General features: G+C 41.9%; 1 protein-coding gene across 1 annotated transcript in view; it reads left to right on the forward strand.

The window, feature by feature from the left end:
* Positions 1–4,173: 4,173 nt before the first annotated feature.
* The window catches only part of NOTCH2 (notch receptor 2), a 155,681-nt gene continuing 144,545 nt past the window's right edge, over positions 4,174–15,309 (forward strand). Inside the window, exon 1 of the mRNA XM_004420593.3 lies at positions 4,174–4,473. Within this exon, the coding sequence (XP_004420650.1) occupies positions 4,401–4,473 (73 nt within the window). The 5' untranslated portion in view covers positions 4,174–4,400. The remainder of the gene's footprint in view (positions 4,474–15,309) is intronic.

A 15,309-nucleotide genomic window follows, 5' to 3' on the forward strand; every position in this document is an offset into this window, starting at 1 on the left:
ATACCACTAATGTCTGTAAATTTTAATTTGGTCTTGGAGACCGAGATTTGTTTTCCAGATGAAAGTTTGTGGGATCCCATTTTTCTTTGTATCAGTGAAGCTATGGAAATTTAAGGAATAGCAATAGCTATGATTAGTTATAGGATCACTTGAATGTTTTCCTGCCAATTTCTCCTATAAAGTAGGATTTGCTTTGGCTAAAAGCACTGACCTTGGGGAAGACAATTCTCCAATCCAGTTGAGTAATTAATCTGCTGAGTACATTTGGGGCTGACATCTCCAGGCAGAAACTGGCATTTCATATCCTCAGCTGCCACTCAAGATTTGAGACACCGCCACAAGACCCCTTGGCTTCTGATGGGGATCAGGGAAATAGTCACCTAAATGCACACCGTGGAATTTATTTTTTTTAAAGATTTTATTTATTTATTTATTTATTTATTTATTTATTTTCCCCCCAAAGCCCCAGTAGATAGTTGTATGTCATGGTTGCACATCCTTCTAGTTGCTGTATGTGGGACGCTGCCTCAGCATGGCCGGAGAAGTGATGCGCCGGTGCGTGCCCGGGATCCGAACCCGGGCCACCAGCAGCGGAGCACGCACACTTAACCGCTAAGCCACGGGGCTGGCCCTACACAGTGGAATTTAGGCTTAGCTTTGGGGAGAGGCCAATAATAGAAACCATATTTCAGTGCCATTCAGTCAGTCTACTCCTAGATCTCCCTGAAGCAGTCAACAGCTGCTGCTGCTCTTCCTGAACACCATTTTCCCCTTCTAGCTACACTGATCTCTTGCCTGCTTGTCTACTCTACCAAACCTCCCTTTCCTTCTCCTATATTTCCTATATCCAAGAACAGCTCATCATGCCTCAAGATACTGAGGTCATTGCTGATTCCTTGATCTATCATTCTTCTCTCATCTAAGCAGTTACTAGTCTTAGGAGCCAATGCCCATCTTTTCTGCATTCCACAGCCCCTGCCTCAGTTCTTATCTTCTCACTTTAGGGAACAGGCTCTGGTTTCTACTGTTTACCTGCCTCTATACTTGTTCTCTGTGCCTTGAACAGCCTTAGACCTCTAAAACATGAGAAATCTCCTCTTCCTCTTTACCTGACTAATCTGTGATCTTCCTAGTCTTAGTTCGGCTATTGAGGTCTACCTGGAAGCCTTCCCTGACTACGCCTGCGCTGGGACAGGACTCACAGTCCCTCAGCTGTGAACTCACAACACTCTACTTGTCATACTGATCTTAATTGTTGGTTACTTGTCTCTCTTTCTTTATCCCTCAACTCCTCATACAGAATCTGGCCCATGGTAAATATGTACCAAAATGCCAATTGATGGGTTGGACTTGTTCTCCTCTCTCAGTCTTTGTCGATTCCAGTTCTTCCCTTGATTTTCAGCTCCTTTTTGTATTTACCGATTTATATCCATAGCTTCCTTCAAAACATGTCTTTTAAAACATCTCTTTGGTCATAACCTTCTCCTACTTTCACTCATAACATTTATTCTTTATTCCTCTTGTCCTTATGGGAATGTATGCAATAAGTTTAACATTATAACAAAACCAACAAAAAGTTATACATGAACATAATAATTGCTTTCCTTAAAATAGTCACCTTGAGAAACTGCACATCTATTTTAATAATGTTGTCATAGCCACAGTCATTTCTTGAGCTGCTCTTTGAGGATGATTACCTTTACATTCTTCTGAATATATTTTAACAGTGTCAAATCTAATCTTTGCAAATGATTTTTAAAATTTGTGTATAGCTAAGTCACTATAAGCTATATTTAGTGAGTAAAGACAATGATCAAGCTGGTAACTCTATGGGTCAACAACTAAAAAAGTAATGTTATTATCTTTCTCTGAACATATTTGCACAAGGGAAATTCCAAAACTACTTTGACTAATTACGTTATTTTTGAAGAGTTTCTAGCATCCCAAGGTGTCTACTTTCAATAATGGTACTTGCTTAGCTGTTATAAAGTCCTTATTAAAATCCAGTGTTACAGCTTCACAGGCCTATGATCATACTGACTTGCACTTGTTTACTATTGTTTTACATTCTAGTGCAACATCTATTATGTGATACACACTGGGAATGAATAAGGCCATGGTCCTTAGTCATAATGACCTCCTAATCTAGTTGAGAAGATAGAAATATAAACAGTCCTGTGTGAAAAATAGATATCAGTGTAAGATAAAGAAGCAGTACAGTGGAGAAACTGTCTGTGAGGGGTACGAATTTGCAAAGCCTTCTCAGGACTGAAGGATGAATGATGATTAGAAGCTCCCCAAGAGGAGGAGGGAGGGGGACTACAAGAGTTGTTCTAAGCCAAGGGAACAGAAGGTACAGAGACTGAAACAAGAAGACGTGTTTGGGATAATCTCAAGTCATTCAATACTGTTATTGTGTAAAGTTCACAGTGAGGGCAGAGAGGACAAGACATGGGGCCCAATGAAGTAAAGGCCTTGTATTTACCACTTTTTAGAAGTTTAGACTTTATCCTACAGGAGCCAGGGAGATGCTCTGTGGGTAGGATTTCCCTCCCCAACAGGACTGTAAACTCCCACATCTAATAAGGTTTGCCCCCCCCCCCCCCCCCCCGATTGTCTCAGATCCATCTCTTCCTTTCCACTCTGACATTACTTCAGGCCTTCATGACCCATGCCTGGACAATTTCACAAACTCATGGCTGGCCCTTGGACTCTAGCTCCTGACAATCAATTTTTCACAAGATTATCAGACCAACCTTCCTTTCCATCAAGTCACACTCCTGTTCAAAAACCTTCGATGGTTTTCTGTGACCTGAGAGATAACTGCCCCTCCCCCTTTTCAGTTTGTCCTTCAAGGTCCTGCATAATATGGTCCCAACACCCTTTCCCTCCTTGATTCCTGTCACTGCTCATAGTGCCAGAACTCATCTACTTATTCCCTGATCTGCACCTTTATTTTTACAGTGGCTCTCCCCTGGAATGCTACACCCACACAAACTTTTGTTGTTGTTGTTTTTTATTTCAGCTCTTTTCTTACAAATGGCAAGCCCACCTGTACCCATGTCTGATCACATCCGCCACTGTCCTGCCTTGGAGGTAACCACTATTCTGGTTATATTCCATGACTATAAACTGTATGGTATGCATCAATAAATCATATATAGTATTGTTTTGAAAAAATTTAAGTATACATAAATGATATACTTTATATCTCCTCTGCAATTGGTTTTTCATTATCATTTTATTTTTAAGATTCATGCCTGTTGATATATATGAATATAATCTTTTCAGTTGCTATATTGCATTTCATTTTATAAATACACTGTATATTATTCATCAATTTCTCTATGGGTGGGCATTTAGGTTGTTTCCAATTTTTGGCTATTACAAAAAATGTTACAATGAATATCCTTAGCTGGTCTCCTTGTCCTATACAAATTTTGCTAACCTTTCAAGGTCCTGCTCTCATCCCAGCTCCTCCGTGAAAGCCTTCCCTGATTCCCCAGGCCCGCAGCAACCAAGCGTTGGTTCTCAAAAGTAGCTTGAGCATCATGCGTCTTTAGTATCATTCCATTGGGCCAAGCACAATGTTTCCCAAAGTGAGGCGCTTAAGAAATAGTCGCTAAACGAATGAATGAATGAATGAATGGTGAAGCACAACCCAGTTGATGGCTCTGTTCATTTTCTGTTCATTTTAAATGGCTTTGGCGCCTTAGCCCCCATTTCCTTCTTTGACAGCACTGGTCCTTCTCTACTGCATTCCCCTAGCTAGCCCGAGAGTGTGTGGTTGTGTGGGTGTGCGGGGGCGAGACCTATCTCACTGGATGAGGTCTGTCCCTCCTTGCAAGTTCACGATCTCGGCAATCCTAGTGTTTGAAGTTCAGAGTCCTAACACCCACCCCCTCCACCAGAGGCCGGCCCAGCGAGGCGCTCCAGCGCCAACTGAGTTAAGGCGCCTCCGGACCCACCGCGGGTTGGAGAAGGCTGGAAGGGGTATCTGAGGACCGTAGTAGATCCCTCCGCGCGTAGCTCGGGCCGGCGCTTCTTCCTGCGGGAAACCCCTGGGTGCCGAAGGCGTCGGGGCCCGGCCGCGGCGACAGGGGGGCGGGGTTTGCGGTGGGAGGAGGCGGCGGAGGCGGAAGGACACACGAGGCTGCTTCGCTGCACACCGAGAAAGTTTCAGCCAAACTTCGGGCGGCGGCTGAGGCGGCGGCCCGGGAGCGGCGGACTTGGGGTACAGGGAGTGGAGGCATTGAAGCCTGATCTTCCGGGCGCAGCGCGAGGCCGTGAGCCGCAGAAGCAAGAGGAGGGGAGGAGAAAGTGGGGGCTTCTCGGTCGGGACCCCCTCCCCATGTGGATCTGCCCAGGCGGCGGCGGCGGCGGAGGAGGCGACCGAGAAGATGCCCGCCCTGCGCCCCGCTCTGCTGTGGGCACTGCTGGCGCTCTGGCTGTGCCGCGCGGCCCCCGCGCGTGGTGAGTACCGGGCGGAGGGGTGCTGTCCCCTGCGCCCAGGCCCGCGCACCCCGCCCGCGCGCCCCGCTGCCCCCGCCCCGGCCCGGCCGGCCACCTGGGGCGACCGTTCCCCCCCCTTCCGTCCTCTTCTCTGCGATCAGGCCGGGCTCAGCGGTCGGCGCGGAGTGAGGCCACTTGGTTCCCGAGAGTTGCACATCGTTGGGGCCCCCTGCCCGGGCGCGCCCCCTCCCCGCGCTCCCCGCTGCCTCCGGCTCCCCTCGCTGGTGGCCCCACACATGCCTCCTCGGCCGGAGGGAGGCCGGGCAGCAAGTCTCAGAAACCCTCTTTCTCGAGCGCTTGAGTTCGGGGAGTTGGGCAGTTTTGGCCCTTTGGTTCCGCGTTTCCTGGGGTTGAGGGAGAGCCGGGGGCGGGCTGCCCGAGACGAACCCTCGCCGGCCGCGGACCGCAGATGGGCTGAGCGAAGGAATGCCAGATTCTGGCGTGGAGCGAGCGGGGGCAGGGCCTCCAAGCCCAACGGCTTGCACCTTCACAGCCAGACTTCTCTTCGCCAAAGGGAGGCACACAGTCCGGGTGGGTGGCTTTGGTTTGGATGGGGACAGGGTTTTGCGGTGCCTCTGAATTCTGACACTCCGAATCCGTGGTCCCGATGAATCCGGTCTGTTTGGCTTGAGTCTTGGAAAGGTGGAGGCAGGAGCAGAAGGAAAACTGATGTGGCTGCATGCTGAGCCACATGATTTAAAAATCTCAACTGCTGTTATTCTTTCCGAGGCGCGGAGCTCGGGCGCTGTTTCGGATTCTGCGTCCAGCCCCAGGAATGTGGTGTGACGATCACCAACTCCTCCAACCTGGCAGCAGCATTTGCTGCTCTTTTGGCATGGTTGGGGGTGGGGCACGGGCGGGTGAGGAAAAGTGGATACGTTAATTCAAAGTGCTTCCTTAGAAAGCCTTTTTATGGTTGGATATTTGCAACAGTCTTTCTGAACACGGTTGGACCAAGGAAAGGAAATCGAATCATATCTTACCCATCCCACTCACACTCTTGGATTCCAAATTTCTTCAGGCTGTTTAGTGGGAAGAGCTTGGGCTTTGGAGCCCTGCTCTTTAATCCTGGGTTCCAGTCCAGCTATGCTGTATGAACTCACCAATAAAATGGGAATGAAATTACCCAGCTAATAGGATTAATTAAGAGAATGTATATTAAACCCATGGCAGTCAAAAGGTAGAAAGTCCTTTCAGGGCAGGGCTGTGTTTTATTTTTTCTGAACTCTGCTTCCAGTGGTGGCTTGTGCATGTTTGTTGAACTGAAAGGGGCCCCTTCTTTTCCTAGCCTAATCTGAAGGAAAATTTTTACCTTTATCAAAAAACTAGTACATGAGCTATGTCCCTTTGCAAAGAAAAGGTTAAGAAGATGATGAACTTTAGAAAGATTTGCTCTTTGTTCATTGTTAAGAGGCAGTCGACATGCCAATCACAGATGTTTAAAAGAGAACAAGGTTATTTATCACAGGGCTGGGTTGTTCAGCATCAACCAGATTCTTCTTGGAAGGTTCAAATTCCACACACCTCTAGGTCCCTAAGAATTTCAGAAGTGGACCAGGAGGCTGTGTGATGATGAATCAAAACTGTTGTTTCTGAAGCGTTTTGTTAAAAAACACGTCCAATAGTGTTTTTTGCCTTTCCTTTTTCTTTGAGTGGAAGCTTTAGTATAAGTGTAGATTTAGGATAGAGAGAAATATAAACAACCAGCTAGTCTGAGGGTTGCAATGCTTGGTCTACAATCCTTCATTAACTTGTTTTAGTAAATAACTTAATCTTCATGGTCTGTAGTCTCCTCACCTATGAAATAGAACTAAAGAAGTAACCTGCTTTAGAGAGTTGGAGGGAATAATATGATTGCAAAGTGATTTGCAAAATTAAGCGTTAAATGATAAGACTGATGGCAGAAATAGGATACTGTGACACACCGGGCTTCTCTCATTCTAGGACCTCAGTACGGAGAATGATATCCTCTTTTATACTTCTGCACTGATTAGGTATTGCTATTACTAGCTACCGTTCAGGTGGACAAGTTGAGTGTTAGTCAATTAGCTCAAAGGACAAGATTTAGATATTTTGATTTTTAGACAGGCATTCTTCAAATACTAAACTACTGCACTATAAGAGATTAAAAAATGTTTCTCGGGGCCGGCCCCATGGCTTAGCGGTTAAGTGTGTGCGCTCCGCTGCTGGCAGCCCGGGTTCAGATCCCGGGCACGCACCGACGCACTGCTTCTCCGGCCTCATGGCCGCGTCCCACATACAGCAACTAGAAGGCTGTGCAACTATGACATACAACTATCTACTGGGGCTTTGGGGGAATAAATAAATTTAAAAAAAAAAAAAAAATGTTTCTCGGTACAAATCTTAAATTTTTTCCGAGTCTAGCAGTGATGGCTTCTTGAATTTTCTCAATTTATTATCATTGTGTTTTGCCAAGGTACAAATTATAACACACCCTTCCAGACTTTTGAGTGTTCCCGTATTTGGCTTGTGGCCAATTGTTAATTTAAACATCACTGAGTTCCTAAGGCAAGGAGCTGTCAACCCATCTGTCTGATTGTCTAAACAGCTATCCAAGACCACCCTTTGCTCCTTGTTTTCTTTTGCTTTGCAATGAGAAGTGACTCCCTGGTTTTGCTGCCTGCTAGATAATTTCTCAGCTGAATTCTTCACTTGCTTTTAAACAAATCACAAAGAGCAATTGTTTTTTCTTGCACATGGAGATTAAATGTACCCTAAAACTATTTTCCTTTTCTCTTTCTTTCTTCTTGTTATTCCTATATTATTATTCCTTTTTCGGGAGGGAGGAGGAAGGTGAGTGATTGTTTCTGGTCTCTCTTTTCTTTTTCCTGATGTTTGATTTTTAAAAATATTTACCCACATCTCCTTGACATCTCTCTGCACCAGTCCCACTCTACTGCCTCTTCTGTAGACTTCTTATGACATAGGGGAGTAACTTTTGGCTCACCTGAATTGTAGTTGCTGACTTCAGGACCTTTAGAAAATGTTTAAGTTCAGTGGGATATGCTTGGATGCTTCAGAGCAGCCTTATAATACATTTTAAAAATATCACACCCACAGAAATTCTATTTTGCCCACAAAATTTGCATTGATCTAGTTCCCACTCTCTGATGCAATTCCTAGTGGTCCTCCTCCTTACCCTGTCCCCTGTGATAGAGCAAAGCTCCATGTCCTGGCTGCTTCAGAATCAGCTGGGGTGACTCTTGGACTCAACACCCAGGGATTCTGATACAGTAGGTTTGAGAGTCTGCATTTTTCAAGATTTACAGGTTCTGATAGTACCTTGGTTGGAACCCACTGATAGTTCATTATTCTGCCTTCAGGTGTGTATATGGGGTCTTTCTTAATTTTAATAATTTCTGGAATGAACCTAACCTTATTCAGCCATTCCAATGTTTAACCCGCTGACTGGCAAAGATTTTTTAAATTGCTAACATAAAAGCTGTAGAGTGTAATGCCATTTCTTCTTGTTTATCTGGGCACAGTGGGTTCCAATTGTCTCTTTAGAAGGGCTTCATATATTTGAATGATACGATTATAAATTCTCCCTCCCTCTTTTCTCCTCTCTTATCTCTTTTTCCTCAAGCTTCATTTAAATATGTCATTTTGGACCGTTTGTCTGTTAGTCCTTAATGGTTTTGGAGTAAAAAATTCTAAGCCATGATTTGAATGAGAATAAAGTAAGAGATTTTACGTTATCCTTACATTGCGTTTACACTCGTTATTTAAGTGCTTCCTTTCTGGATATCTCTATCTGATGCAACTTGAACTTTTCATTTTCTTCCCACCGTTTCCTGATTCCCCTCCTTTCTTCTTCCCTTTCTCTGTGTTTGTGAGTGTGTGTGTGTGAATGCCTTCAGACCAAAAGGTTTTCCTTTCTTCTACTTTTCTCTCTTTATTGGTCTACCATATGTATACTGATTTGGAAAGATCACTGTTTAGGGGCCTGAAGACCAGAATTCTCCTCCAGGTCTGTTATTAATTAGTCTTGTGATCTTGTGGGAGGGCAGTTTTGGTCCTCCATTTGCTCAGGTACCTTTTCCGTAGTCTCTGAGCCAATTACAGAGTTGAGACTAGAGTCTCTCTCTTCGGGTCCTCAGTCCAGTGCCTTGTCCACTCTCCATACCACTTCTGTCTCTTGCACAAATGAGCTCATGTACACACAAACACTCACAATATCCTCAGGTGCTTATTGTTAGTGTGCTTCTTGAGGAAAACAACTGTGTCTTTTAATTTATGTGTTTATTCTAATGCCCCCACTCCTATCCTTGTACCTAGCATGGTGCTTTGGCATCTAATAGGCAACTCAAAAAAAATTTGTTCATTTGAACAATTACTTTAGTCATTTTCTTATTCTGGACTACTATGGTACTCCAAGACAGTTTTTTTAAAAAAAAAAATAGTATTTGCAAGAATCATTGCTTACCTTAAATTTGGGGAAAAACCAACTTTTTCCCTTCCCCAGCTGTTTTGTTTAAACTTGCCATTTTGAATTTCTTTGTGTGTGGTTTCTTCTTCTCTCTCTCTTTTTTTTTCTCATCACTTCTGCAATTCATAAAGGTCACTTTAACTTTGGAATTTAACCTCAAAGGCACTGGCACCCACCCCCTGCCTCTCACTTGAGTTGCTACTACTGCTTCCTGTATTACTATATTACTAGACCAGTGATTTCTATTATTTTGTTCAGAGTTGCCACACACCTTATTGTAATTTGGTCATTCTGGGGTCTGTTGTAATAGTATTTTTTAAATTAAAGTTAACTAAGTTTATGTTTGTTTAGATGATTTTTTTTGAGATTCTTTTTCATTGTGAGCTGGATATTACAGACTTGTACTAGACTAAGAGGATATGTACATTTAGTAAAGTTTATTTGTTTTTTTTCCCCACCAAGAGAGTTCCCTGAAAACCACTACCATCAACAAAAACTCTAAAGGTGAGATATGATAAATAAATTTTTGAGAGAACCATACAGTGTGTGAGCTGTCTCCACCACGGTTTGTTTCTTGAAGGCAGGGACTGTGTCACACATATTTCTTCTCTGGCCTACAAAACTTGTCTAGCATATGCCCAACATGCAGAGTCAGCTGAGCAGCAGGCTTGGTCACAGCATCTCTGACTCCTGCTCTGTCCTCCCCACCTTTGGGACATTCTGGAGGAGAGGCTGATGGTGAGTCAGAGGTGTGTCTTTATACTCCTTTCTCCTTTGAAGAGAAAAGGTCAGTTGAAAGCTGACCCCACCCACAGACTTTTGTGCTATCTCTTTTTATTAATTAATGGGTAGCTGAAATTTTCCTCTTTATTGACTTATGTGTTGGCAGGAACTTTAAAATTCATCTAGTCCTTCTATCCATCCCATGCTTGATCTGATCCTCTTACAACATCCTGGTCAAGAGGTAGCCTACCGTCTTTGTGCTTCAATACCTCTTGTGATAGACAGCTCCCTGCCTCCAGAGGCAGGTTAGTCCATCTTTAGACAGCTCTAATTCTTAGAAAGTTCTTTTATTCAGCTGTAATCTGTCTCTTTATGATTTGCACCTATTGACATCTTCTCGGGAATTTGTTTCATAGAGTCCTGAGCCCTGTGTGGGTAACAAAGATCCAAAAGGGGTACTTTATTGAACTGACACCTACCCCTCCATGAAAGAGTTAAACTCATTGAGGAGCATGCACATGATCCCATCTGGGGTGGTCTCCTGGAGATTCTGATTCAGTGGGTCTGGAATAGTATCTGGGAATTCGTATATTTAGAAATAGCCAGGTAATTTTTGTATCAGGGAAGTTTGGGAATTACTGCAGAGTGAATGTGGAGAAGCCAAAGGTTTGTTGTTTAGTTTTTGTTTGAATGTTCTTTGATAGTGCTAGAGATGGGTTGCTTTGACTGGGTCCTGTGGTCATTTTTTCCCCTTCTTGCTGCTTCTTGCTGCATGCTAGGTCACTAGGGAAAAGAAACCTGCTCTAGTATCTCCATAAGGCAAGTAAAATTGTTTGTTTTGTCTTTCAAAAAAATAATCTGCAGGGGCTGTCCTGGTGACGTAGTGGTTAAGTTCGTGCGCTCTGCTTCAGTGGCTGGGGGTTCGCGGGTTTGGATCCTGGGCATGGACCTATACACCACTCATCAAAGCCATGCTGTGGCAGCATCCCACATACAAAATAGAGGAAGATTGGCATGGATGTTAGGGCAAATCTTCCTCACCAAAATAAATAAATAAATAAATAAATCTGCAAATTATCCAAAGTCTTAGGACTGCTTTGTGTGTGTCATGCATGACTTTAGTGGACACCTCCTTATCCCTCCATCAGAATGTTACCTGAGATACCAGAATACATAGGTGTTCCACAGTTTTTGTGGTGTTCATTAGGGAATTCTGTCCTCAGTCCTTGTGAATGATGCTGCCTTTAAGGATATCTGCTTTGTTAACCCATGAACATGTCTGATGTCAGGGATTTCCCTCAGATGTGTTAGTGCAAAAAGATATAAAGGCCACTCATTTCAGGCAGTCCTGCTTTTGGGGTATCTGGGCTGCAGCAGCAAATGAAATAAGGAAGGGTGAATAAAGGAGGAATCAAGGACTTCTTGAGCAGAACAAGAGGGGCCTAGGGGGCCCTGTAAGAAGGGGCCCAGGAGGGCTCCTCTGAAAAAGACACTTGATGTTGTGTTGTCCTTGATAGGAAAAAGGAAGTGGCTTCAGATCTGAAAAGATATGCTCATGGCCTCTGGATAGGACAGACTGCAGTGTTCACTGGTAGTGGTAGGAGGTTTGCTGTAGATCTGTTCTTTCTCTCCTCCTCTCCTTTTTGAGGGGAATACCAGCTGTGTTGCAGAAAATACATTGCGACCTTAAAAAGAAGAGTAAAGCCAAGAAGGGAGGATGATAAAAGCCATAGCTTGGAGTGAGAAAAGTGAAGTAAGTATTGTATTAATTTATTAATATATGTAAATATATAAGTTTCTGTATAATACTCTGGTAGGAGCTGAAACTATTGGCTCTATGATTTATTATCTTTGTAGCTCTACTGTCTTAATGGTGTGTTAGGGAGGATTGTGGTGTGTTGTCATCCTTAATTTGTGTGTTTCCCTTAGCATCATGTGGCAGGGAGTACAGGGTATTCCGCTCTCCTAGATGTGTGGGAATCATTGACCAAGTAGAAGGTAGGGTCCTGACCCCAAGGAGCTGACGTCATCGTGGAGACAAGACAGATGAGCGCACAGTTAGGAATATGAAGCACAGTCATTTGGTCACTTATCTGCACTCTCTGAAAGCAGTTTCCTGCAGTCAGGGTGACTAAGAGCTGTAGAGTCTGGGGGAGTAAACTCCAGCTCCACCAGGGAACAGTGACCCCCTGTTCACCCCTGCTAGGCTTGTCTGCTGTTCTCTTTCTCTGCTGTAATTTAGAGGTATCAAAACTTGACTTGGGGAAAAGACAAAGACCCATTTGTCTGGTGGGGGTGTAAGTATAAATTTGGCACATGTTGCGGTGTTTATTATGTCTGTTAGTGGGTTTGTGGCAAGAGAGAGGTCTGTGTTCTCAGTCCAGGATGCCAAGCCTGATCTAGGACAAGTTAAGGTGGAAGTATCTTCTTTGGAAGATCCAGTTCTCAGTGGCAGTAGCTGAAGGAACGTATCGTCACAGCCAGGCAATAACTGAGGTGCAGTATGGGCACACCCAGAGTTGCTGCCTCAGGTGGCATTGATTAATCATACTAACATCTCCCTCATCCTCTTGTGCTTGTCTTGGCAAAACCCTGTTTTACCAGCTCCTCAAAGATTGGGCTTTACTAGATATGATTGAACAAACTCTTGGGGGTCATTTTACTGTCCCTTGCTACTCTTGAACAGCAGGGCAGTTATGTTGGTCCCGCTCTGGTGCCCTTGGTCTCCTGGCCGAGCAGTGAGGGACCTGAGTCTCTCTTCCAATTGGACTGAAGTACCTTCCCAGAGGCCTGCCTGGGGCAGTTTCTGGTCTCCAAGTTAGTTCCTTCTGCAGGTATTGGCAGCTGGGCAGTGACTCTGGTTTTCTGAATACATCAGCCAAACATCATGCCAAGTTGGACTCATCGCCTCACACAGACAGGTTGGGTCTCTGGGTGTTGCAGAACCTGTTTCTGGGTTAAGAGTAGCTCTCCCGCCCTCATGTATATTTATTCATATGAAGAAAGTGTGTGTGTATTTTGTGAGGTAAGGAAAATATGATGATAATATTTTACTGGAGTCAGATATTTTCTCCTCAATAATATGTTGTCTTTTGACAAATAGCATCCATTTTAAATACAGTTTTGCTTGCTGAATAAAGTGTGGTACAAGAATCGGTGGTTCCATTCTAAAGCATACTACCTCGTTCAGGGGCAGGTGTGTTTTAATATTGTTGTTTGCTTCTTTTTCATTTCTTTTTATTCTCATCTGTCTTTTGTGAAGAGATTCTGGAAGGCTTTTAAACCTCAAAGATTAAATAGCCTATTTTAACTAGTACCTAACAAAGAGAGGTTGCCATGTTGACATATGTATCCAACAGTCAAATAAGAATAATTGAATACTGTCTACTCACTAATATATTCTGTTGAGTTTCCGAATATGAATAGTCACAAAACTAGATAAAGCTACTGTGTTAACTTCTCTGAGTGGTAAGTATGATAAGATGCAAAGAAACTGTTGTTTAATTCTCTGCTTTCACATGCTTTTGTTTGTCTAGAAAGTGTCAAGACTCATTGAAGTTTGAGGACATGTATATTTTGATTATTACTTTTTATTATGTTTTTTTTATTTGCTGTGAACGTGGCTTTATTTATTTGCTAGATCTTCTTTAATTGGAAACATTAAGGACATTTACTTTGTTACAACATTTAAAGCATTTTATAATCTTTATGAGTGTTATTAGGGAAAAAACTATATCCTGTGAATCATGCAAGTCTTTTGCATTATGTTACTATTTAAAGTAACAATATGACGTGGCTCCTGTGACATATACTTTCTAAGAGATTTAAGGAAAATGGTTCTAACTAAAAACAAACATTGTAACATTTTAAGCTGGGTTTACATAGCAACAGAATTATTCGTTATGTTTACACATAATTAACTCATATTTATACTTTGTTGATTTTCTCTGGCACCTTTACAAGATTTTTTTTGGAGTGGCTATTTAAAAAGTAATTACATTTAAAAGTAGTTAAGGATGTTTGAAAATCTAGAAAAGTGTAAGAAAAACATCCACAATCATACCACTGTTAATATTTTGGTGTACATCTTTTATCTTTTGGCCTTGTTTTTCTACTCTTAGACTTAAAAAAGTTATTAATTCATAATATATATACAGTTTTCTATTCTGCTTTTCTTTGGTGGTTATAAATATTTTTCATATTTTGAAGCATTTTTCATAAATTGAATTTTAATGGTTAAATATTATTCTGATTAATAGATTTACTATGTTTTGACCACTCTCCTTTGGTTCAGTTGCATATTTGATTGGTTCCTTTTTTTGTTTTTCCGTATAAATGGTCCTGATCATCTTCATACAGACGGAAGTTTCCCTTCTTAGGATTTTTTCCATTAAGCTAGATTTGCAGAAGAGAAATTACTGTGTCAAAGAGAGTGATTTTTAAAAATCAGGTAACAGAATTTAAAAAAACCAACAACAAGAAAATATAAGAGAAAATTGAAATCTCCAGTAATCCCATCACCTCCAGCCAAAACCCATGGTTAACATTTTGATACATTCTAGACAGTTTTTTTCCTACATTTATTATTGTAGTTGGGATTTAACACATGTACAGTTTTATCATCTGCTTCTGCACCAGTTAAAATATTATGAACATTTCCCCACATATATAAATAGTCTTTAAGAACATAATTTTAAAGGCTGTATACTGTTCTGTTTTAAGGATCTACTATATTTTATTTAAACTGAAATTTATTCTTAGTTTCCAGTTTTCATAATTATAAATAGTGCTATGTTTAACATTCTTGTATATAAATCTTGGTAGGAATATTTATTTCCTTAACATAAACTCCCAGAAGTCAAATTATTGTATCAAAGAGTATGGACCTTTCTGTGGCTTTTGATACACATTACCAAATTCCCTTCCATATAGTTTGACCAAGTTATACTTCCATCAGCAGAATATGGGACTGTCAGTGTTCCCAACCATTGTCAACACTAGTTTTTATTTTTAAAACTCTTTACCAGTTTGATAAGTGGTAAATGCTACCTCATCTTATTTGCCTCTCTGATTATAGTGATATTGAATGTTTTTTCATATGGTCTGTGGCCCTTTGTATTGCCTTTTTAAAATTTATTTGTTTAGGTAAATTGTATCTTTTACCCATCAATGTGTTTATTTTGTGGTTACTGATTTGAAAAAGCTCTTTAAATATTAAGAGTATTAGTCTTTTGTCTATCTTAGATATGTTGCGACACACATGGACAGGTTAAACAATATAATAATATCAAGTTGCTACCAATATTGATATCAAAAATTATTTACTTGATAGGTTAATTTTTTTATCTTTTGATTTCTAATGAGCTTGGTCAGTTTTCCATGTATTTGTTAACTGGTATTTTCTGTAGCTACTTTAAAATTCTAATCTGACTGTATCATAAATCAACAAACCATCAGTTGTATGTGCCCAGGAAATGCACATTTACTTTAATACTTTATAAAGAGATACTGGAGGAAAACAGTATATTCTGGAGCCAAATATGTGATTTTGGATGGGAGCAGGGTAATCTGCTTCTGTCCTTATATCCAAGATTTTTGAAATATGTAACATCCCCGAAAGGCAG

The sequence above is a fragment of the Ceratotherium simum genome, chromosome 2 (assembly GCF_057802395.1).
Source record: "Ceratotherium simum simum isolate JZ-2026a chromosome 2, ASM5780239v1, whole genome shotgun sequence".
Taxonomy (NCBI): Eukaryota; Metazoa; Chordata; class Mammalia; order Perissodactyla; family Rhinocerotidae; genus Ceratotherium; species Ceratotherium simum.